Below are 22,795 nucleotides of genomic sequence, written 5' to 3'. Positions count from 1 at the left end.
TATTGTTTTTTTTTTAATTTTTGTTATATACCATACCTTTGAACTAATGATTCGTATTGTTTATTTAATTTCTTGATCTATCTTTATATTTTTGTTACTTTAATTAATTATCAAGAAATTTTGATATTTAGTTGTTTTTAGTTTTATGACAATGTTGAACTATGTTAATATGTTACAAATTTTGATCGTTGTTTTTTTATTGAATTTGTTTTTTTTTTTTTGTCGATCATTATAGATTGATTTGTGTTTGTGTGTCAACCTTTTAATATATTTTATCTAACATTGTATCCCAAGATTATAAATGGTAGATAAATAAAACTAAAAAAAAATATGACAACCTAACCCGAAAGAAAATAGAGGGTTTGGTTGGGTTGAGTTGTGAAAAGTTTCGGGTTGGGTTGGGTTACCAATCTAACCAACCCGAATTATTGGGTTGGGTCAAAAAAATCCTCCAACCCAACCCAACCCGGACCATGTACACCCCTACCAGACACACGACAGTGTACCAGTGAGGACGGTGGGTTCTTAAGGGGAGCGGATTGTGAGAGAGTCATGCACAAGGACGGTGTACCAGTGAGAACGTTGGGTCCCTAAGGACATGGATTGTGAGGACGCTGGATCTCACATCGGTTGAAGAGGGGAACGAGAAATGGAAAGCCTAATTCCCCTCCACTTTAAGATGCATGAGTTTAATTTTGCCTATTAAATTTTAGGTTGAAGAGGGAAATGAAGCAGGAAAGGAAAAATCCAATCTCCTCTAAATCATAATAGAATTAGAAAATCCACGTGGATCATAATAGAATTAGAAAATCCACGTGGATTCCTTAGAACATTATTAAAAAAGTAACTAAAAAATGAAACAGATTTAAATTTGACTTATAATTTAAAAATTGTTTAATATAAATGAATATAAAATATTTTATTATTTTATTTTTATTGGCAAAACGGCAGAAATAAGAACATCGGAGAGCTCTCGAACTTTCACCATAATAAACAACTGCAAAGAAACAATCTGGCCGGCGATCTTCCCAGGAGAGCATTTCAACGGCGGCGGTTTTGCACTAAAACGCGGCCAATCCATAGTTTTCAAGGCGCCAGTAGGCTGGTCCGGTCGGATATGGGGTCGAACCGGTTGCAACTTCGACCAGACCGGAAACGGGCAATGCCAAACCGGTGCCTGTGGAACTTCCCTCAAATGTCAAGGCTCTGGAGAGACTCCGGCGTCCCTCGCCGAATTCACCCTCGCTGCCCTCGATTTTTACGACGTCAGCCTCGTCGACGGCTTCAATTTGCCGATGGCGGTGACGCCAATCAACGGAACCGGAAAGTGCGGCCTGGCCGGCTGCGATAGCGATTTGAGATCCAATTGCCCGTCGGCATTGGCGGTGAAATCGAAAGGGAAAGTCATCGCCTGCCGGAGCGCCTGCGATGTGTTTAACACCGATGAGTACTGTTGCAGAGGATCTTATGGGAATCCGTCGACTTGCCGGCCGACGGTTTACTCGAAGAAATTTAAGGAGGCGTGTCCGACGGCGTATAGTTATGCGTACGATGATCCGACCAGTATTTTCACCTGCAACGCCGCCGATTACGTCGTCAGCTTTTGCTCCGGCAGGTAAAATTTTAGAAATTTAATCCTAATAAAATAAAATAAAATAAATAATAAATAAATAATATAGATATTTGCCTGTAATAAAATATCGAATGTTAAATTATAATTGAATACTAAATATTCTTAACATGCAGGAACCACAAGGTGTGCAGTTACCATGACCACAAGCTCGTCTGCAGTGGATCAAATGGCTCGAAATCGTTCGTCAGAGGATGGTGGCCTCTAATGGCAGTTGTTTTAGTCGTGATCAATTTATGGGTTATTTTTTAATCACTACTTTCATATATTTCACGTTGTGTACATACATTTTTTTTAATATTTTAATTCGATTGTTTTGTGAGAGTGCAAAAATAATGAATTGGGTTGGGTTGACGTGTGAACTAATAATATATTTTAAGTTTGAGGATAGTGCGGTTCCGAAAAACTACATTTTATTTCTAATATCTTAATATTTATTTACGAGGCATATCGAGACTTGAATTTTGAAGAACAAGCGTCTTTAATGTTATACTTATGAGCTTAAAACCGAAACCCTAATTTAGAAACATTGGGTCGTTTGAAGCACGCGAGTGAAAAAACTTAGTCATGACAGATATTTTTCGAAATTGTTGTGAGGAATGTTTAAACTCGATGATTTTGACATGTATGATCAGCGATCAACATCAAAAAATGGTCTCACTCTTGGCTAATTTTCGTTTGATCGGCGTCGGGTACCTTCAGCGGTCTTTTGTTTGCATTTTAGGGTAAGGCGGTTCCAAACAGCTACCTTCTCTTTCCAATATCTTAATATTTTCTTAGGAGACCGCATCGAGACTTGAGTCACAATTGAGATAAGGTTCTGTACATGTATTTAAATATCTAATTGATTTATGTCTTATTTAACATTTTTTTTTATTATTTAAAACGGAAAGATTAAGGTTCTTTTACATACACGTTTAATTTTATAACTAAAAAAAGTGAATTATTTATAGAAAAAATTGTATATATTGATTATTAGAAATATTTTAAAATTTTCAGACATATTAAATATAAAATTCAGCATTCAAGCATTTATTAGATATTTTAAATATTTTTTAAAGTTAAAAAATGAATTTAAAATTTGTAATTTAATACAAAAATTAAAAGTGATAATATATATATATATATATATATATATATTATAAAACGAGTTTCAAGCTTCGTCAGACCAAAGAGATCGAAAATGGCGGGTGCTGGTGGCGGAAAGGTCTCCTTCAAAGTGACCCTCACCTCGGACCCTAAGCTCCCTTTCAAAGTGTTCGTAATCTTAAACATTTGATCTTTCGTTGTTAGGGTTTTTCTCCCTGTTCAGACTTAAGATCCAATCTTACGGTCTTTCAATTTCCTTGACTCTCAGGTTTAGTGTTCCAGAGGCCGCGCCCTTCACCGCTGTCCTTAAATTTGCCGCTGAAGAATTTAAGGTGCCCCCGCAAACCAGCGCCATCATCACCAATGGTAATTGATTGCCTCCGTGTTGATTTGTTCCTTGAATTTGATTCGATTGTGATTGGATTCTGCATGCGTGAAATGTCTTTTGTATTTAACAATTTGGGATCGGAAATCGCCGGTTCGGGTAGTTCTAGAAATTAGAATTGGTATTGAGTTCCTATAGCACGAAGCGTAAAGGCTTCTGAGAGAAACGAGTATCAGTAATTGTTATTATTGTTATCATTTATGAGTTCAATTGTGAGCCTAGAGATTCAGCCTCTGTTGGGAGGTATATGCCTTAACCTGTTGTGCTAGGCTTTGCCTGGCAGATAGGTTAGTATTAGTTTTAGAGCGCAATTTCTTATTCATCTTACCAAGAAAGTAATTACGTCCTTTCTTTTTGATGAAAAGTTGGGGTCTTCCCCATCAGAAACGTAAACTGTTCTTGAATCCTTCCACATTACTTCATTGATCGAGTGGTGTCAATCTGTATCCAAACCATATAACTATTGCTTATTTTAATTTTATTGCTCTGAAGATTCGAGTGTTAAAAGATCGTCAACAGTACTTTAATATGAGAAAAGTTGAATGTTATCTAACAAACTACTGCACGTTTGGAAATGTATTGGTTATCTTTGATGTTGGTTGAACTTTCCTACATTGTTCTTCATATTTTTTATCCTGTCATGAGATGTGCTAGTGATTCTTTTTTGTATTTTAGGTCAGAGAGATTCCTGTTCATAATAGTTTTTATTGTACTAGTACTAGTATGGAAGCTAAAGTACTTAGGCTTTTATTCCCAGATAAAGAAAAACCAACACCTTTGAATTTGCAATTAGTTGAGCTTATTTGCAAACGCTGGGTGCTTGAGCTAGCTATTCAGTTGCCTCATGATTTCACCTGATATCTTACGGAAGAAGGGTCGGAGTTTGTGCTTTAGAATTTGTAAACTATGAGTGTTGACCGTGGTCATGTTTCTGTTCTTGCTGACATTGATAGGTGTTAGTGTGAGATCCCACGTCGGTTGGAGAGTGGAATGAAGCATTTCTCATAAGGGTGTGAAACCTATCCCTAATAGATGCATTTTAAAACCGTGAGACTGATGGCGATGCGTAATGGACCGAAGCGGACAATATCTGCTAGTGGTGGGGTTGGGCTGTTACAATTAGATACTCTTTGGACAATTCTTTTTATTGGGAAAATATCTAAGAATCCAATACAATCCCAACATTTCTCTTGTAGAGACTTTTGTACCAGCCATATAATGGTCTTTGGATTCACATTGCACATATGCTTTTAGATGCATTGATATTATAGTTTTCATTTCAGCCATTTAGCCTCTCATTTTAGGTGTTAACATTTATTGTCTGCCTTACAGATGGCGTTGGAATCAACCCTCAGCAAAGTGCTGGTAAGCTAAGTCATGGTTCTATTCTTAAGCTCTACAATTCATTGTCCTTGCTTCTGTTCTGTTTATTCTTCTTGTTATTCAAGTTTTCCAACCATAGAAGCATATGATGAACTGCACAACGTAGAAAAAAACATAAGTTGTGTTGATATATGGATGGAGTATATACTGCGAGATCCCACGTCAGTTAGAGAGGTGAACAAAGTATTCTTAATAAGGGTGTTGAAATCTCTCTCTAGCAGATATGTTTTAAAAACCTTGAGGGGAAGCCCAAAAAGGGAAAGCCTAAGAAGGACAGGCAGTATTTACTAGTGGTGGACTTCCGCTGTTATAAATGGTATTAGAGCCAGACATCGGGCAGTGTGCTAGCGAGGACACTAAGTCCTAAAGGGGGTGGATTGTGAGATTCCTCTTCGATTGGAGAGGGAACGAAACATTTTTTTATAAGGGTGTAAAAACCTCTCCCTAGCATGCATTTTTTAAACCTTGAGGGAAAGTTCAAAGAGAACAATATCTCTGCTAGCGGTAGGCTTGTCAATGGCCTTTCATGAGCCAAAGGCACCACCATTGCCTGAAAGCTAAAGCATAACCATTGATGTTTTCTTCTTGAACGCCCATGAAATGTTAAGGACCTTACGTTTGAAACTCGAAATCAGATTGTTTTTTTCTTTTATTCGTCCCGGATTAAGGTGCTTCCTCGGGCATGAGATACATTTTGTGTGTGTTCTAAATTTTAACATATTAGTCGATATTGCTATAAACTTTTACATATTCCTACAGCCAAACAGCCTACAATTGTGGCCATAATATTCCATTTGAAGCTGAAATCTATGGTTGATGTGCTTTTTGCAGGCAATGTCTTCCTCAAGCACGGCTCTGAACTACGCCTGATTCCTCGTGATAGAGTCGGAGCTGCTGGATCTATGAGAATGTAAACTACAATACTCGCCTTAGTCAACTGGCTCCACACTTTTTTTTATCACATTACTGCAATTGATGAGATGAGAACCAATGTCTGCTTATCCTTTCGATTTCACTAGAATCAATAAAATATAAAAAGTGTTTCATCCAATTGTTATAGGATCAGAATGAAGAATTGCTAATTAATCAAAAGTCTTACATCCCGTATGCAACTTGAGAGTATACTGCTTCTACGAATAGCTCTTTAACGCTGCATCTGAGAAAGCAAACGGTATGGAGACTCCGTAGTTGGATATCGATTTTATTTTTCTTATTGTGAAAGCTAATCATGTTTGTTTTTTGTTTAGTTATTTACTTAGAACACTCACTCCTACACGCCAAAGTTTTAATAATACTTTTTAGTTAAGACCCGAGATAAAAAATTAATATTTTGTTTTAAAAATATTCTTAAAACTAATTTTTTTATTAATTTAGTAGAGAAATAAGGCTTGAATGATCAATGTCTGGACTGGAGAGCTTGAATTGAAGCCGAAGTTGAATAAGCAAGTGCAGAAAGCCATAAGAAACTCGCCCTTTTGCAATAGCAAACTCTGTTTCCTCTTCCTGCCGATTACAGACATTCTTAACATTGGCAACAGAGCTCGAAATGCTCTGCCCCATCAAAACCCACCTTCCGCCGCTTGTCCATGCTACACCACCGTCGTATTCTTGTACACTACAAGAAACTTCGATAATCGTACAGTTCGAGCTCCTATGCAGATACCAAATTTAGCCCACAGTAACATAGCTGAAGCTAACCCCACATTTCTCATCAAGACGTACGAACATGCCTGCAGAACGATAGTATAATTCCCACGTTTTTGTTCCTCATGTTTACGAACTGCATAGCGAAGGAATTGCGCCATTGCGCGCAAGTTAGAGCTTTCAGGCGAGGCAATTCCCTTCATGCTTATTTGAGGAAATTTGGGTGTTTGAACGATGTGTTTATTGCGAACAATTTGATTTCAATGTACGCGGAGTTTTCGAATTTACGAGATGCAGAGAAGGTGTTTGATGAAATGACTGACAGAAATATTGTTACTTGGACCACCCTGGTTTCTGCATATACTGATAGTGGAAGACCTTATGAGGCACTCCGAGTGTTTAATGATATGCCGAAATCTGAGACGGCCAATGGGTACATGTATTCCGCGGTTTTGAAGGCATGTGGGCTTGTGGGTGATTTGGATCGGGGTAAGTTAATTCAAGAAAGAATATATGGGGGTAAGTTGCAGGGTGATACTATTTTGATGAATTCTCTCATGGATATGTTTGTGAAATGTGGAAGCTTGAGTGATGCGGTTAAGGTTTTTCACAATATTTCACGTGCGACCACAACTACTTGGAATATCATTATTTCTGGGTATAGTAAGGCCGGTTTGATGGTGGAGGCTGAAAAACTTTTTCATTGTATGCCACAGCCAAATGTTGTATCTTGGAACAGCATGATTGCTGGCTTTGCAGACAATGGGAGTCAGCGGGCGTTGGAATTTGTGTCCTTGATGCACAGAAAGGGCATTAAGCTTGATGATTTCACATTTCCATGTGCTTTAAAGATCAGTGCGCTTCATGGGTTATTAGTCATCGGGAAACAAATTCATTCCTATGTCACCAAATTGGGGTATGGATCTAGTTGTTTTACACTGTCTGCTCTGATTGATATGTATTCAAATTGCAATGGCCTGACCGAAGCAGTCAAGTTGTTTGACCAACACTCTTCCTTCAACCCTTCCATTTCTGAGAACCTGGCTTTGTGGAACTCGATGCTCTCAGGATATGTTATCAACAACTGTGACCAAGCTGCTTTGAATTTGATTTCATACATCCATTGCTCGGGTACGATGATGGACTCTTACACCTTTGGTGGTGCTTTAAAGGTTTGCATCAACTTATTAAGTCCAAGGGTTGGTTTTCAAGTACATGGTCTGATTGTCACTTGTGGTTATGAATTGGATTATGTTGTTGGAAGCATTCTTGTGGATCTCTATGCAAAACTAGGACGCATCGACGATGCATTAGCACTGTTCCATAGGCTTCCAAGGAAAGATATCATAGCCTGGTCCGGTTTGATCCTGGGGTGTGCTCAAATGGGATTGAACTGGTTAGCTTTCTCAATGTTCAAAGATATGCTCGAGTTGGCTCATGAAATAGATCATTTTGTCATTTCAACCACTCTGAAAGTCTGCTCCAATTTAGCATCTCTTAGAAGTGGAAAGCAGGTCCATGCATTCTGTGTCAAAAGTGGGTATGAAATGGAAGGGTTCACAATAACATCCCTTCTTGATATGTATTCAAAATGCGGTGAAATTGAGGATGCATTAACATTGTTTGATTGTATACAAGAAAAAGACATAGTAACTTGGACTGGGATCATTGTAGGATGTGGACAAAATGGAAGGGCGGCAGAAGCTGTCAGGTTTTTTCATGAGATGATTCAGTCAGGGCTAAATCCTAACGAAATCACCTTTCTAGGGGTGCTTTCTGCATGTCGATATGCTGGTTTGATCGAAGAGGCACGAAGCATATTTAATTCCATGAAATCTATATATGGACTAGAACCTCATTTAGAGCATTATTGCTGCATGGTTGATCTTCTAGCTCTAGCTGGGCTACCTGAAGAAGCTGAAAAATTGATAGCAAATATGCCGTTTGAGCCAGATCAGACCACATGGCGCACTTTGCTAGGGGCGTGTGGAACTCGTAACGATACAAAGCTTATTAACAGTGTTGCTAGTGGCCTTCTTGAAGCCACACCAGATGACCCTTCAACGTACGTGTCACTTTCAAATGCTTATGCGTCGCTGGGGATGTGGCATAACCTAAGCAAAGCGAGGGAGGCTGCCAAAAAGGTGGGAGTCAAAAGAGCTGGGTTAAGCTGGATTGAGGTTGCGAGTTGAAAAAAAAAATACTCCTTTGCTGACTGCATGGCAGGAAAATATCTATTTGTAAACCTCTCTTGGAATGAGAGTCATCCCATGCAATTGTAAAGTGAACACACACATGAAAAGGAGAGGCCGCTCTTGGTACCAAAGTTCAAAGAGACTCGACCTTTATGTCTATGGTACGGCAATCACTTCGTTTTTTCACTTCTAACTCTGCACACAACCCGATGTTTCCTGCTATATCTACTTTGATTCTGAAATTTGGGGCAAGTCGATTAATAAGATGTGAGTTTATATTATTGGGTTTTAACTTGAATTGTTATTCTCCACGATTTGGTTACGGTTCCCAATGTTTGTAAAAGTTGATATCGATCATGTTCATCGACTGTTTTTGTTATTATAGTTCAACATGTTACTGGGTCATTTTCTAGTCATTTCAATCCATTCATACCACAGAATAAAGGGAGGAAAAGATATTCAGGCATCATTCTGCTTCGTTAATTATCAAGCTGATGTATAATCAATGGTCTTTTCATCTCTGTTCAAGGACCTGGCCTGCCTTCGCGGGAAGATAACCAGTGCATAACATAGAGGATGAATCCACTGTTAATTCCTGTTAATTCAAGAAACTGTGAGGCAGACTTAACTGTTTTTTTTTAACCAAAAAAAGGCCATTTTAGACAAATTTTCATGTTCTATATTTGTTTTCAACTTCTTATAGACTTGCAGGCGTAATACGTTGTTAGTTAACACAGTCGGTAAACTACTCTTTCCTGTCAAGTCTTTGATAGCTTCCTCCTAAACTGATAATCCTGTTGTTGATGGGCAGAGTGGAGGAGGAATATTCAAGTGACATAAAGTGATGATGGCTGAACAACTAATCATGACATCGGTCCCAGAGAGGAAAGACGGTAACTTTCATACATTATTATGGTTCTTTTCTTTACCCTTGAAATCCAGTTTTAGACGATCGTAATTTTAGTTGGTTACCAGCCACATCTTTGCATATGCAAAAGATTAAAATCATTGAACATTGACAAGTTGTCAAGCACTGGTTTCCTTGCATCTTTGCTGGTTTGGAGCCTATTCTGTAAATGATGTCAGTACTTTCTCGCGTTTAAAGCCCAGAAGCAGCCTTCAGACATGAACCCACCAAGTGAATTCAAGCCATTAAGTCGAGCGGGACAGAATGGATTATTCCAAAAACGAACAAAATGGTTTCTGGGCCCTGGCAAGATCCGAAGGGCTTACTGTACCCACAGTACTTCGTGAGTCTGCTAATTCTCTACCTTTTTTGTAATTATAATTAAGATGCATGTGAATTTTTTGCTCTAGACGCATTTCTCTGAGTCATGAAGATCATTTTCTTGAAGTAATTTTTATGCTATTGAACATTTTCTAAAATATTTTGCTATGATAAGGTGAGACCAACCTGTAGGATGTCATGTTTCTGGCAGAACTGTTGGTGGTAGATTGCTATCTGAAAAGAAAACATTCTTACGTTATGTTGCTTTCTTCTTGCAATCATATAACCCACTACCTAGCTTACTCGCCAGTCCATTATACGCCGTGCGCTTCAGCTCTACCTTTTTCAGGCCCGGCGTGAGGTTTCTGCTACCCTTTATTTTTTTAATGTTACCAATGACTGGAAATAAATTATAAGGATGGCCCAAAAAAGCTATCCAAATTTGGCGCCAAATGAGACCTGGTTCTTTACTAGGGGCTCTTTTACCCTGGTTTGGTTTTGTACAAAGCTCGAGTTTTTAACCTTTCTCCGAAGAAAAATGGGGTCTTAAGTAGTTCTAAACCAAGTCAATGCTTGGCTTGTAAACTTCAATATCAAACACCTTGAGATTTCCAAAAGTTTGGCGGGTACGAGCAGTATGGGTTAAATTAATTAGCATATCTAGGATGTGAGGTTAATCCCATACCAAGCACATGGCCTATTTTGGGTTCACTAAAGCTTTGACATCCACCATACTACTGTAATATAGATGCACCCATTTCAAGATGGCGGCCGTCAAGAGCCATGGTGAAATTGAAGGTTTCCAGCTTGAAAGTTGGGTTTTTTCTTTTTGTTAACGTGAATGGTAGATTACAAATGTGAGATCTCACCTTGGTTGGAGAGGAGAACAAAACATTTCTTAATAAGGGTGTGGAAACCTCTCCCTAATAGACGCATTTTAAAACCGTGAGGCTGACGGTAATACGTAACAGGCAAAAGCGGACAATATCTATTAGCGGTGGGCTTGAATTGTTACAAATAGTATCAGAGTTAGATAATGGGCGGTGTGTGAGTAAAGACGTTGGCCCCCAAAAGGGGTGGATTGTGAGATCCCACGTGGGTTGGAGAGGGAACAAAGCATTCCTTAACAAGGGTATGGAAACCTTTCTCTAGTAGACACGTTTTAAAATCGTGAGACGAATGACAATACATAACGGATTAAAGTGAACTTGAAAAAGAAAGAAAAAGTACAGAGATTGATCAATTGCCTTAAAAGATTTCACATTCACATCCCCTCCCTAAACTACTGCCGACGTATGTGCGCATTATTGATGGGCAGGTTGCACCTAGGGACGAGGCTACATAGAAGTTCTTAGGTCAACTTATTTTTGTCATTAATATGTGTGCCTATGAGATCATTTTTTAGATTTGATCTTGAGGAAATCTCTGAACATTTATTTACTGCGTTCTTGGAAAAGTGGACTTCTAGGTAAATGCATAATTGTTTAAAATTATTGCCTGAAGTCATCAAGTTTATAGGGAATAATTATCTTCACTCTTGTCCTCTCTCTTCACTTCTAACCATAGAAGTACAGCAAATGTCTCCATATTATACGTACAATTTGAATGTGCAATTAATGCCACCATCGGGTTGTGTGGAGATATCTCCATCTCCAAGACACCGTCGATTCCCACCCAACACACCACCAAATGCCAATTTACAAGAAACACAATACAAAGCCATTAAATTCAATATCTTTCCAAAGGCAATCAGACAAACTCTTGCCCAACAGAAGCCACTAATGGCTGCTAGAAGTTAAAACCCTCCATAAATGACAACAAAACAGGGCAATATTGCCTTGGGACTGAACACGTATAACTCATCCAAATTGGAATACATGCCTGCTGCTCCGGCCAATGAGTCATAATCCTCCATAGTGCCTTCTGAACTTTTCTTCACCCTACCAGCTATTACTCGGCAAACCAGCATTGCCCTTTTGTCATTGCCGTCCGATGATATTCCGGCACTGTCATGAGCCTTTCCACTTGTTGCTGTTGTTAGAATCCCCTTTCCAGCGTCCCCTCCGGTGGCCTCTGCCGCCACCTTGAACCCATTCTTGATTATGCTACAGACATTGCATTGAGGTATTGAACTGCAGAGGTTGGAGGAGCCATTAAGGCCCAATGAGCACGCCAAGGTGGTGCAGTGGAACCTTAAGAGTTCGTTGCCATCTGCTATGCATCGTGGATGCTTCTTTGAAAGCTTTATGGCTTTGGCTTTAATGGAGTCCCTGTATTCCTCGAATTTCGAGATGGTCTTTGCAGTGTTCTGGACTTTGAGAATCCTTTCAATTTTGCAAATTGGGGCTTGCTTTTTTAGCCAGCTCGACTGGAATATGATTTCCACTATGTTCTTGCTTGTGTCTTCAGGACCAAGTTCAGATACTGAAAAGTTGTGCAATAAGAAAATAAGCTTAGACCTTATGAACTGAAATTAATGAATGCATTAAAGTTGCAGAGAAAAGAGGAATCAAAATCTTAAGTACCTGCATGTCTAACACTCTGGTGAAGCTCTAAAGCTTGAGCTTTCATGAAAATCTCCCCACATTCAGGACAAGGGAAAATAGTTGCTCTAAGAGAAGGATCTCTAGTCATCCCAAGAACAGGGTCAATCACCATTTTACATTCATAACAGCCATAGAATCTCCTGAAAGGCATTCCCCTGAAAGAGGCACCATTGGAGGAATTGGAAGAAGATGATGCAGATAACGATGAAGTTGTGGCTGATAGAACACCATTTTGTTCGTTCAAAGGAGGAGCTTTTGTGGATCTACTTGAACTTAAGGACTCATTGTTCTTAGAACCCATTGAAGAAGCCAATGCCCTTTTCTTGTGAGCATCCGGTGATGCTGCTACTTCAAGCCTGTATGTTACCTTAGTGTTGCTACACAGTGAACCCGAACACCTCATTTTCTTACAGTTCTTGCTACTCTCTTCTGTTGCTTGCTCCGTTTGTTTCTCTTTGCGTGGCAATTGATTCTGTTGCTGTTGTTGTTGAGGCTGCAGGTACTTACAGCTGAATATGCCTCTAACAACTGCCCAAGACGGCGGCTTCTCTGCCTTCTGCGCCTTTGGTTTCTGGTTTTCATGGCTCTGTCTGGTAAGCTTTCTCTGTGTTTTGGGTTTAGCCATGGCAGATGCCATTTTCTTACACTGAAAATGTGAAAAAGTAGAGAAGTATTTCAAGGCAAACGAAATGGGGTTTGCTTTATCTCAAAAGATGTAACTTCTTGAGCACAAGAAGTTGAAAAATGAAGCTTTGATAATAAGAGGTTAGGGACTATTGATATGGGGAGTTGTGGGAGTTTTGGATATGTGAATTTTTATTCATTCGCCATAAAGGTATCAATTTTGACTCGTAAATTGATTGCTCTGAAGACAATATCAGTATTTTATTGTTGTTGTAGGAATCTTTTTCAATATGTGGCACTGGTTTTGTTGTCCCAAGGGCCCCCCATGCTTAGTTTTTTAGTGGAAAACTCCATTCAGTTTGCCTGTAAATTACTAAAAGATATGTATGCCTTTTCTCTCTAAATTCCAATTCTTTTTCTGCCTTTCGTTTTGGGATTTATCATCTTCCTTGCTCTTTGACAAAACTTCTGCAATACCCCACTGCCATGATTAGGAACATCAATTCATCTCTGCATACCCAACATGCTTACACCCAACTTAAAGCCAATTTCCTTATTTCCCTATTCAAATACAGACTACATTCATGGTGGATTCTTGTGGATTTTTGGGTGTGATGGGTGTGAGATCCTATATTGGTTGGAGAGGGGCGAAACATTTTTCATAAGGGTGTGGAAACCTCTTTTTAGTAGACGCGCAACCCTTGAGGGATATCCCGAAAGGGCAAGCTCAAAGAGGATAATATCTACTAGCGGTAGACTTATGCTGTTACAAATGGTATCAAAGCCAAACACCGAGTGGTGTGCTAGTGTGGATGCTAGGTCCCCAAAGGAGGTGGATTGTGAGATTACACATTGGTTGGAGAGGTGGACGAAACATTCATTATAAGTGTGTGGAAACCTCTCGTTTTAAAAACTTGAAGGGAATCTCAAAAAGACAAGCTCAGAAAGAATAATATCTACTACGTTGAGAGAAATCGCAAAAGAGCAAGCACAAAGAGGATAATAGCGGTGGGCTTATGTTGTTACAAATGGTATCATTATAAGGGTGTAGAAACATCTTTCTTGAGAAATTCCAAAAGGGAAGCCTAAAGAGTACAATTTTTGCTAACACTGGACTTGGATTGTTCATCTCAAAAGGAGAAGTCCACATATGATAATATCTGTTAGCGGTGGACTTAAGCTGTTACATTGGATCACCATTTTCATATACATTGAATCAATGACGTTTCTTTTAGATATATACGAGAGTAGTATTTATACTTTACAAAAAAGAGTGTAAAGACAAACAAATAATCATGTGAGGGGTGTTTTTTTGGGGGTTAACCAAAGTGCCACTAAAATTAAGGTACACACACACTAATTAGTCCATAATGAAGGGTGCTTTGCTTAAAAGCTGCTGAAGCTGATGGTGGTGGTGTTGATTCCCTTTGCCTCAAAATCACCACTGCACCATTTCTTATGGAATAAAGCTGTCTCTGCTCTTCCTTCTTTACATTTTTTTTCCAATAAAAATCATTCCCTTCTTTTCCACTCATTCAAACTTCATTAACCCTAATCCTTATTTGAATTTTGAATACATTGCTTACACTTTCTCACTCAAACAAACATCTTTTTGTTTCTTAAAGTCATAAATACTTTATTTATTTGTTTCTTCCATATATATATATATATATACTATTTGTATAATTAGATCGTTCGTTGAACTCCAAGTTTCATCCCGAACTTTCAATTTTATGTTTAATAAGTTATTATTTCTGATGGTGTGAGTTCCTACATCGATTAGCGATGAGCTTGGATTGTTACAAATAATATTTGAGCCAGACATTGGGTGTAACGGCCTAAGTCCACCTCTAGCAAATATTGTTCTCTCTAGGCTTTTTCTTTCGGGTTTCCCCTCAAGGCTTTAAAACGCGTTTGCTAGGAAAAAGTTTCCATACCCTTATAAAGGGTGTTTTGTTCTCCTCCCCAATTAATGTGGTATTGTGGGATCTCACATTGGGCGATGTATTAGCGAATGTTGGGCCCTCAAGGGAGGTGGATTATGAGATCTCACATCAATTGTAGAGAGAAACGAAACATTTCTGATAAGGGTGTGAGAACCTCTTCCTAGTAAACGTGTTTTAAAACCACGAGGAGACTCATTTTAAAATCGTGAGATTGACGATAATACATAACAAGCTTAAGCGGACAATATCTGCTAGTGGGCTTGGGTAAAATTTTTAATTTGGCATCTAATAAGAGACACATAACAAATACAAAATTCTCCGTCTAGACTTCAGTACACATAATAAGTTAACAAGAAAGAGCCCACGCCTATTCATGCTATTCAATTTCTTAGCATAGTTAATCGAGATTTCAAACTTTATTTAAGACGTTTTAGATACAAAATCAAAAATTTAGAAACGAAGCTTATAAGTTAACCTTAATTTGTAGCCGTTAGAAGACGGTTCTCGAACATTTAAACGTATACACTATTATTGAGTATGAGGTTTTACATAGTTATAAGCAACCGTTGGGTTGTTATTTCTTTGAAATTGGGTAACCTATTGTTTGAAGGATGTAATTGCAATTCAAATCTTAGAGTTGAAAAAGGGGAAAAAAATAAAAAATTAGTTACCGCTTTTGAACACAACCTGTGAAGTACTTCTTGGGAAACTACTGTGAAATTAGCGTACGGACAATAATATATAAATTTTGGATTCAAATCAAAGGGAACAACCCTAGGCCCACTTGTACAAGTTATTTATTTTTTACTGTGTCTCGACTGTCATTTTATAAATGTAAAATTGTCCGAAGAAGAGGAAATTACGCTTAAATGACGACTTTGACATCGACTCTCTCTCATTAGGTAATTATCGAGGTGAAAGTGCTTCTGTGATATCTCACATTGGTTGGGGAGGAGAACGAAACACCCTTTGTAAGGGTGTGGAAACCTTTCTATAGCTAACGCGTAACGGCTAAACCCGTAAGAGAAATCCCAAAAACCTTGAGGAGAAGCTCGGAAGGGAAAGCCCTAAGAAGACAGTATTTGGATGAATACCGGTTCCGTTGTGTAACTCTGAAAGACTGTTTTAAAACTTTGAGGGGAAGTCCAGAAGGAAAAGCCCGTTGGGGTTTTCTTTTCCTGAACCAAAACGAAGTCTTGATTGAGCAGTCGTCTCTTATAGTTACAACAAGTTCGAACCTTCACGCTTTTTAGCACAAGATTTTGAGTCTCGCGTGTCTACCATTTCACCAAGACATCTTGACAGTGAATCATGTTCCAGAGTGATCCTACATAAATTCAAAATCCTTGTGGTAAAAGCCCCACAAACAAAGTAAGGTGAAGCTTCCATAGCCAAAAAGAGTTGGGACTAATTTTGTCTATACTTTCATCATCATATTGCAACCCTAAACGTCTACACGAATCACTCATTCCTAACTTACAAACAAAGCATACGCATAATTTTGATTCATATGATGTAAGATCTTACATCGATTAGAGAACGAAACGAAACATTTCTTATAAGAATGTGAAAATCTCTCTTTAATAGACGTGTTTTAAAATCGTGAGACTTGGACAGTTATAAATGGTATTAGAGCCAGACACGAACAGTGTGCCAACAAAGACGCTAGGCCCTCAAGGGAAATGGATTGTGAGATCCCACACTGGTTGGAGAGGGCAACGAAGAAGCTTGAGCTGTTACAAATAGTATTAGAGTTATGAGTTGTTACAAATAGTATTAGAGTTAGACACCGAATGATGTGCCAACGAGGATGTGCACTCCCAAGGGGGTGGACTGTGAGATCCCACACTGGTTGGAGAATGGAAGGAAGTGAGGACATTACGCTCCCAAGGGGGTGGATTGTGATGTCCCACATTGGTTGGAAAGGAGAACAAACCACCATTTATAAGGGTGTGTAAACTTTCCCCTAGCAGACGCGTTTTAAAGCGTTGAAGGGAAGCCCGAAAAGGAAAGCCAAAAAAGGACAATATCTGCTAGCGGTGGATCTGGGTCCTTACAAAGGGGAACGAAACATTTTACTTATAAGGGTGTGAAAATGTCTACTGAGATGCGTTTTAAAACCGAGAGGGTGAGGAGACCAAATTGGGCTCGTTGGCATGGTAGGCCGAGGCTAGAGATGGGCCGAATTCAAAATAGCCCATTAGAACTAAGAGAAGCCCAAGTATATTCCAAATCATTGATGGGCTCAACCATATTAGTCCAGAAAACGATAGGCCCAATAAGAAAGCCCACTACAATTCAATGCAATTTCAAAAACGCTCCGACAGGGGACGGGTTGAAACAAGGCGATCCTTTTCAAAATTCTCCTTCCCTCGCACCCCACACACACACACACAGTACGGCAACAATGGAGGCTTCCACTGATCTCGCATCTGTAACTCACCTAAGGCTCTGGATCGAGATGATTCCAAACCAGAGTGTCTGGAATTAGAGCATTTCCTTCATCTTCCTCCTCTTTTCCCTTGCTATTTTCTCTATTCTCTATCCCGAAATGCTGTTCGGAGTCGACCATGGACAGGGAGGCTAACCTTCCGGTCCCGTCCGAACTTGCGAAGAAAGTGAGCCGTCAGACCATCCCGGAAACTACGTCGTCGTCTTCATCCTCATTTTCTTCCTCCTCACCGCCGGACTTCCTTCGACATGTTCAAGCTGCGTTCAAGCGCCATCGACCACTTGGTAACCATTTCTGTGTTTAATAATTACTCGATTTGTTCGAATATTTGATGTTTTGGGCTGGTGTTTATGCGCTTTTTTAATTTGGAGCTAGAATTAGAAGAATTTATTCTTGTACTACTGTATCTTCGCCTCAGTTAGGAGGGAAATTACCTGTTCACCAACTAATGTAGGAAACTTGAAAAAGGGTGGTGTTTAATTTTCTATGTTCACATTTTAGCTTCAATCTCAGGATTTTAAATTCCAGAATCGGGAATTTTTTCGCGACTATGAGTTCTTAGGAAACTATGGTTTCTCAGAGATATTAGATAAAGAATTCGTTCTAGTTTTTGGTCTCTGGAGTTTCCTTCGGAAGGACTTATACCAGGAATACCTTGTTTCCTTTAGACTCAAGGTTATGTATTAAATACCCCGGAAGAAATATGATTCTGCTAAGATCTCAGGCAATGCTTTTAATTTTATGGTTGTTCTTCGATCCTAAGAATTGTCTGACAATCATAAGAAATTTCAGGTGTGACGCAGACAAATAGTATAAGACCCAGGCGTTTGTTAGTTCCCCAAAGAGAGGTGTCAAGGAACCCTCGTTCGCAGGCTGGGCTTGCAGAGAATGTTAAGGAGCCTGAAAATGAAGTTTCATTGAGTCAAAATCATGCAGTGAAGGATTTGATTGAACAGACGAAGAGCACAATGACTATTATTGGAGAAACTCCAGATGAATCAGTAACACCGCCTTCTATTTCAGGCCTGATGACCAAAAGCTTTGATGGAAGTTTCGCACCTGATGCCCACAGAGATGAACTTGTGCATGGTGCTGGTTGTCAATCAAGGAATGTGTCGTCCGCTTTAAATGCAGGATCCCAGCATGTTGATGGCCAAAAAATGGTTCGGTTTTCTGTTAACAGCAACAAGACATCTCAGGGTAAATACCAGTGTCTTGTATTTTCCTGTTACGATATCCTATCCTCACTTCAATGGTTTTCCACAAGCACTTGTGAAATTTTTAACTCTTTCATATTAGGTTTTAACATTGTATAATTTTACTGGTTTTGTGCCAAGTTTTGCAATGCATATATCATTCTATTTTCATTTGTAGGGGCCCATGATCTAATGGCCTGTGGAGTGGAAAACTTATCATCTCATATGGGTTCACTTGCATTGACAGAGATGGATTGGATAGCCGGCAATCAAGGAGAAGCTTCTACTGTAATAAATCATGATGAATCTAAGCACCGAAGTTCTTCAAACACAGAGTGTGAAATGAACTTGAAGAACAATGGTGGGATTTCAATGCTGGCACAGAGAACACCAGCTATGGAAGATCAACTCAAGCGATTTGGAGACTTTTTGGCTCAACCAGTTAGTCAACCTTCATTTGGACCATCTTATGCAACCACCACGTCAGTTCACTCGAGTTCAGTGCCTATGCTCAATTCAACGACCTATTGCTCTCATTTACATCAAGAAGGTGTTGGTAATATTGCTACCGAACCTTTGAGTGGCTTTAGTGCAAATATTCAACATGAAGTTAAAAGAAATGTGATGCCAACATCAGGGTCTTCTCTAAAGGACATTAGTGGTGAGGACAAGAATGGGAAAGGCAATGATGACATACATGCTCTTAGCCGTGCTGTCGATACTGAAAAAGTTATAAGGCAAAATGACATCTGTCATGAGCAAAGGGGAAAGTTAGCTAGAGAAAGTGATATTCCAAAACATGCTTTGCAACATAATGATAAACCATATGAAGGCAAAGGTTTCATAGGGGATGCCATGGATACAAAATCAAAAGCCCAAGTACCTAAAAAGTCAGTTTCTGATGTGAATCTGGATCCTTCTGGTTCAGAGAAACATGAAAAAGTTGCAAGTGGGAAGAGCAGTTCAACAATTCGTAAGAGGAATTATGATCCAGACTTGTTTTTTAAGGTTAATGGAAAGCTTTATCAAAGACTTGGCAAGATAGGCAGTGGAGGAAGCAGTGAGGTTCACAAAGTCATCTCATCAGATTGCACGATATATGCACTTAAGAAAATTAAACTTAAAGGTCGTGATTATGCCACTGCTTATGGGTTCTGTCAGGAAATTGTGTATTTAAATAAGTTGAAAGGGAAGAACAACATTATACAACTTGTAGATTATGAGGTATGTATCTTTACTTTAATACCTTTTATGCACGTCTTTTTCTTTCATATTTTACATCTCTCTCATTTTCAATGTGTGAATGCTGATCATCTTACTTTCCCAGCCGCTGCTCGGATTTCAAGCCATGAGTAGAACCGTCAAACGAATTTTCTTTTTCCTTGTAGCTTTTAATTTAAACATATTGATGATATCTTCATTTTTAGTTTTATGCTTTTGAAAACTAGATGTGTTTACTAAAAATCTTTTCTTGCTTAGTTTTTCACATTTAGAAACGCTTTTGAAATCTAAGTTAAACTTGAAAAGAAGAACAGATTTTTGAAAACTATCATTTTTAGTTTTCAAAATATGACTAAGATTTTAAAAATATTTTTGTAAACTAGATTAGGAACAAAGATATCATTATTAAACACTTAATTCAAAAAAACTAGAAAACTAAAACTAAAATGTTTTACAGTAGAATCTATGTTTGATCAATTTTTGTGTCTAAACCGTGGAATAGCCATCAGTCATTGATGTTTATTTGTGTCAGGATTAACTAAGAATCTGTCTCTTTTTAGGTAACGGATAGGACTTTACTTCAGGAAGTATTGAATGGCTCCACGAATAATAAAGATGCTAGGGTCAAAGATGACGGGTATATATACATGGTGCTAGAGTATGGTGAAATTGATTTGGCTCACATGCTCTCACAGAAATGGAAGGAAATTGACTCGGATCAGATAATAGATGAAAATTGGCTTCGATTCTATTGGCAGGTGATCCCCTCTTCCAATTTAGAATCAAACTAAGCAATAATAATAAGTGCACTTTTATTAATATTCACATTACTATCTTTCCCCCCAAGTGTTTTTAGTCTCCAAAATATGGCTGAGCATTTAGTAAACAATTCTTATTTCAACTAATGGTTTTAATTTGGCCGTTTATTTTCATTTTCTCATACATCACATCCATTAAAACACCACAGTACACCCCTTGTATAGACACAATTGTATCACTATTATTATGGGAATTGGAGTAAATTCCTTCTTTTTTTAAAAAAAAATCTTGATGAAATTTCATATTTGATTAGTTATATATTTATGGTAAAAAATGGATTACCACACACACCCACAAGATTCCAAATCAAGCATCTGAAGGTTCTAAAGCTTATTAATTCCGATTCATTGTGATGAAGCGCTTATCTTATGTTATAGCTTTATAATTTTGTTTATTATGAGATTTGTTGCATATGCATTGTTTTGATTGGTCGTGTAGAACTGGATCCTTTCCTTTAGCTGTTTGGAACCTTGTGTGTTGGAGAAATTATGTACCGCCGCTGCGTGTGTTCTTTTTGCCGATTAAAAAGTCTGCATAAGTTTCATTGAAAATGTTTGTATACATGGCAGCAAATTCTTCAAGCTGTAAACACAATACACGAGGAACGCATAGTTCACTCTGATTTGAAGCCAGCAAATTTTCTTCTTGTCAAAGGCTCCTTAAAACTAATTGACTTTGGTATTGCAAAAGCCATAATGAGTGATACAACCAACATCCAAAGGGATTCACAGGTGAATATGATTTGACTCCCTTCCATGCTTTTGTTTCGCGTTCATATTATTAATCAGTCAAATAAGATACTGTTAATGCAAAATTATATTCTTGTTCTGGTTTTTGAACTTTTCCGTATCACAGGTGGGTACACTGAGTTACATGTCACCTGAGGCATTTATGTGCAATGAGAAAGATGCAAATGGAAACACCATCAAGTGTGGTCGACCATCTGATATTTGGTCCCTTGGCTGCATTCTTTATCAGATGGTTTATGGGAGGACCCCCTTCTCCGAGTATAAGACGTTCTGGGCTAAGTTCAAAGTTATTACAGACCCAAATCATGAGATTAAATATGAACCCATTGGTAACCATTGGCTTGTTGATCTAATGAAGAAGTGCCTTGCATGGGACCGCAATGAGAGATGGAGAATTCCTCAGTTACTTCAACATCCTTTTCTCGTACCCCCAGTCTCCCCACACCTATCCTTATCTCAACACCAGAGTTCCAAACTTCTGCAACGCATTGCAGAAACTTGTGAAAATGACCAGGAATCCTCGTATCTATGTTCTCAGCTTCATCAACTGCTCATTAACTCCGTGCAGCCGGTGACATCTCTCTTAATAAGTTCTAAAGACGATCAAAGCGAGCTATTTTCCCAAACGTCAAAGAACTTTTTTCTGCAACACAAAAATCTAGCTACTCAAAGATGAGTGAAAATCCTAATTTTGTTCCTTGTTCAAGGAATGGTTTCGAGTTCTCTTCGGCCTGCACATTTTAGATTTGAGTAGCTAATGATTGATAGAATGTGAGATTGCTCCTTGGTAGATACTTCTTTTGCCTCTCCAGGTTCGGTGCATTAGAACATACTCCCTGTCGGAAGGGTGGATGATGAATTTAACACCTCTGTATTGTTTGCCAATAGTGTAGAATGTATATTGTTATAACTGTGTTCTTGGCTTTGACGATGTAAATTGGTTGTAGTTTTGTTCGAGAGCTTGCCATTTAATGTTTCTTCTGAGATTCAACACAGAAACTATGCATTTGAACATCTATCGAAATTTGACATATTTGCATAGGTATCAGCCTGCATGGCATATAAGCTTGATATATAATCATCCTTGTCCAAGGCATGTCCTTGTCTTGCTTATCTCGGACGTGTTGTCCAAGGTTGTATTTCCGTTACAAACTCTTTTTACATACTTTCATCTTAGGTAAAATGCCTCAAAATGTACTATAGAGGGATATGACTAGTTGTCACTTTTTTAGTTATATGCTAGGTTGTATATCCGTCACAAACTCCTTTTACCTACTTTCATCTGAGGTAAAATGCCCTATGCTATTTAAGTTGTAATATTTCTTTATTTGCTTATAGTCATATAACGTTGCTTTCTTCAATTCTTCAAATCGTTTTCAAATGTATATCTTTGCTCACGTTTTCAAAACCTTTTCTCATTGTGACACTATTCCTTATACTTTGGAAATCTCTCTTAAAACATGTGTATATACACCATGAATTGGATGTAATTTTTCTTTTTCACTCAATTGCTCAATGACTTTAGGAAACCCAAGTAATTTGCGGATGAATTTGAGATTTGAATTTGGAGAAATTGAGTTTTCAGTCCGATGGTCATTTTTGTATTCATAGATTTGATTTGATGCATTTTTGTATATAAATTTGATTTAGAATTCGTTATTTGTTCTTATATTCATAGATTACTTTGA

General features: G+C 38.4%; 5 protein-coding genes across 8 annotated transcripts in view; 4 read left to right on the top strand and 1 right to left on the bottom strand.

The window, feature by feature from the left end:
* LOC111807310 (thaumatin-like protein) overlaps positions 1 to 1,996 on the top strand; it is a 2,638-nt gene extending 642 nt beyond the window's left edge. Inside the window, exons 2-3 of the mRNA XM_023692980.1 lie at positions 952 to 1,615; positions 1,747 to 1,996. Coding sequence (XP_023548748.1) covers positions 952 to 1,615; positions 1,747 to 1,882 — 800 coding nt within the window. The 3' untranslated portion in view covers positions 1,883 to 1,996. The remainder of the gene's footprint in view (positions 1 to 951; positions 1,616 to 1,746) is intronic.
* A 791-nt stretch (positions 1,997 to 2,787) lies between these two features.
* LOC111806585 (ubiquitin-fold modifier 1-like) lies at positions 2,788 to 5,538 on the top strand. The gene is made up of 4 exons (XM_023691964.1): positions 2,788 to 2,887; positions 2,988 to 3,085; positions 4,437 to 4,469; positions 5,319 to 5,538. The coding sequence occupies exons 1-4, from the start codon at positions 2,814 to 2,816 to the stop codon at positions 5,399 to 5,401; spliced, it is 288 nt and encodes a 95-aa protein (XP_023547732.1). The 5' UTR covers positions 2,788 to 2,813; the 3' UTR covers positions 5,402 to 5,538.
* Positions 5,539 to 5,895: 357 nt separating this feature from the next.
* Positions 5,896 to 9,755, top strand: LOC111790800 (pentatricopeptide repeat-containing protein At4g08210). Of its 3 annotated transcripts, none has more exons than XM_023671880.1 (3): positions 5,896 to 8,487; positions 9,138 to 9,219; positions 9,432 to 9,755. In XM_023671880.1, exon 1 carries the CDS (start codon positions 6,257 to 6,259, stop codon positions 8,321 to 8,323), a length of 2,067 nt encoding a protein of 688 aa, XP_023527648.1. In that variant the 5' UTR covers positions 5,896 to 6,256; the 3' UTR covers positions 8,324 to 8,487; positions 9,138 to 9,219; positions 9,432 to 9,755. The 3 variants fall into 3 exon arrangements, with proteins under 3 accessions (XP_023527648.1, XP_023527640.1, XP_023527633.1); XM_023671872.1 differs by having other exon boundaries at positions 9,302 to 9,755; XM_023671865.1 differs by having other exon boundaries at positions 9,138 to 9,755.
* Positions 9,756 to 11,221: 1,466 nt separating this feature from the next.
* Positions 11,222 to 12,958, bottom strand: LOC111789980. The gene is made up of 2 exons (XM_023670765.1): positions 12,080 to 12,958; positions 11,222 to 11,978 (listed from the first exon to the last, which is right to left on the bottom strand). The coding sequence occupies exons 1-2, from the start codon at positions 12,735 to 12,737 to the stop codon at positions 11,350 to 11,352; spliced, it is 1,287 nt and encodes a 428-aa protein (XP_023526533.1). The 5' UTR covers positions 12,738 to 12,958; the 3' UTR covers positions 11,222 to 11,349.
* Positions 12,959 to 17,029: 4,071 nt separating this feature from the next.
* On the top strand, positions 17,030 to 22,146 carry LOC111783696 (probable serine/threonine-protein kinase mps1). 2 transcript variants are annotated; one of them, XM_023664665.1, is made up of 6 exons: positions 17,030 to 17,406; positions 17,915 to 18,322; positions 18,566 to 19,542; positions 20,100 to 20,297; positions 20,928 to 21,089; positions 21,214 to 22,146. In XM_023664665.1, exons 1-6 carry the CDS (start codon positions 17,241 to 17,243, stop codon positions 21,781 to 21,783), a joined length of 2,481 nt encoding a protein of 826 aa, XP_023520433.1. In that variant the 5' UTR covers positions 17,030 to 17,240; the 3' UTR covers positions 21,784 to 22,146. The 2 variants fall into 2 exon arrangements, with proteins under 2 accessions (XP_023520433.1, XP_023520413.1); XM_023664645.1 differs by having other exon boundaries at positions 18,497 to 19,542.
* The last annotated feature ends 649 nt before the right edge of the window (positions 22,147 to 22,795 follow it).

The sequence above is a fragment of the Cucurbita pepo genome, chromosome LG01 (genome assembly GCF_002806865.2).
Source record: "Cucurbita pepo subsp. pepo cultivar mu-cu-16 chromosome LG01, ASM280686v2, whole genome shotgun sequence".
In the NCBI taxonomy this organism is placed as follows: domain Eukaryota; kingdom Viridiplantae; phylum Streptophyta; class Magnoliopsida; order Cucurbitales; family Cucurbitaceae; genus Cucurbita; species Cucurbita pepo.
Note: the sequence above shows the minus strand (reverse complement) of the source record. Positions and strands in the feature narration are given on the sequence as shown.

Excerpts from the sequence above, each read along its gene's own strand:
- LOC111783696 (XM_023664645.1), top strand. The coding sequence starts at position 17,241 with ATGGACAGGGAGGCTAACCTTCCGGTCCCGTCCGAACTTGCGAAGAAA. Across the intron at positions 17,407-17,914 it reads CAAGCGCCATCGACCACTTG|GTGTGACGCAGACAAATAGT; the intron begins GTAACCATTTCT and ends AAGAAATTTCAG. Across the intron at positions 19,543-20,099 it reads TACAACTTGTAGATTATGAG|GTAACGGATAGGACTTTACT; the intron begins GTATGTATCTTT and ends GTCTCTTTTTAG.
- LOC111790800 (XM_023671880.1), top strand. The coding sequence starts at position 6,257 with ATGTTTACGAACTGCATAGCGAAGGAATTGCGCCATTGCGCGCAAGTT.
- LOC111789980 (XM_023670765.1), bottom strand. The coding sequence starts at position 12,737 with ATGGCATCTGCCATGGCTAAACCCAAAACACAGAGAAAGCTTACCAGA. Across the intron at positions 11,979-12,079 it reads CCAGAGTGTTAGACATGCAG|TATCTGAACTTGGTCCTGAA; the intron begins GTACTTAAGATT and ends ACAACTTTTCAG.
- LOC111806585 (XM_023691964.1), top strand. The coding sequence starts at position 2,814 with ATGGCGGGTGCTGGTGGCGGAAAGGTCTCCTTCAAAGTGACCCTCACC. Across the intron at positions 2,888-2,987 it reads CCTAAGCTCCCTTTCAAAGT|GTTTAGTGTTCCAGAGGCCG; the intron begins GTTCGTAATCTT and ends CTTGACTCTCAG. Across the intron at positions 4,470-5,318 it reads CAACCCTCAGCAAAGTGCTG|GCAATGTCTTCCTCAAGCAC; the intron begins GTAAGCTAAGTC and ends TGCTTTTTGCAG.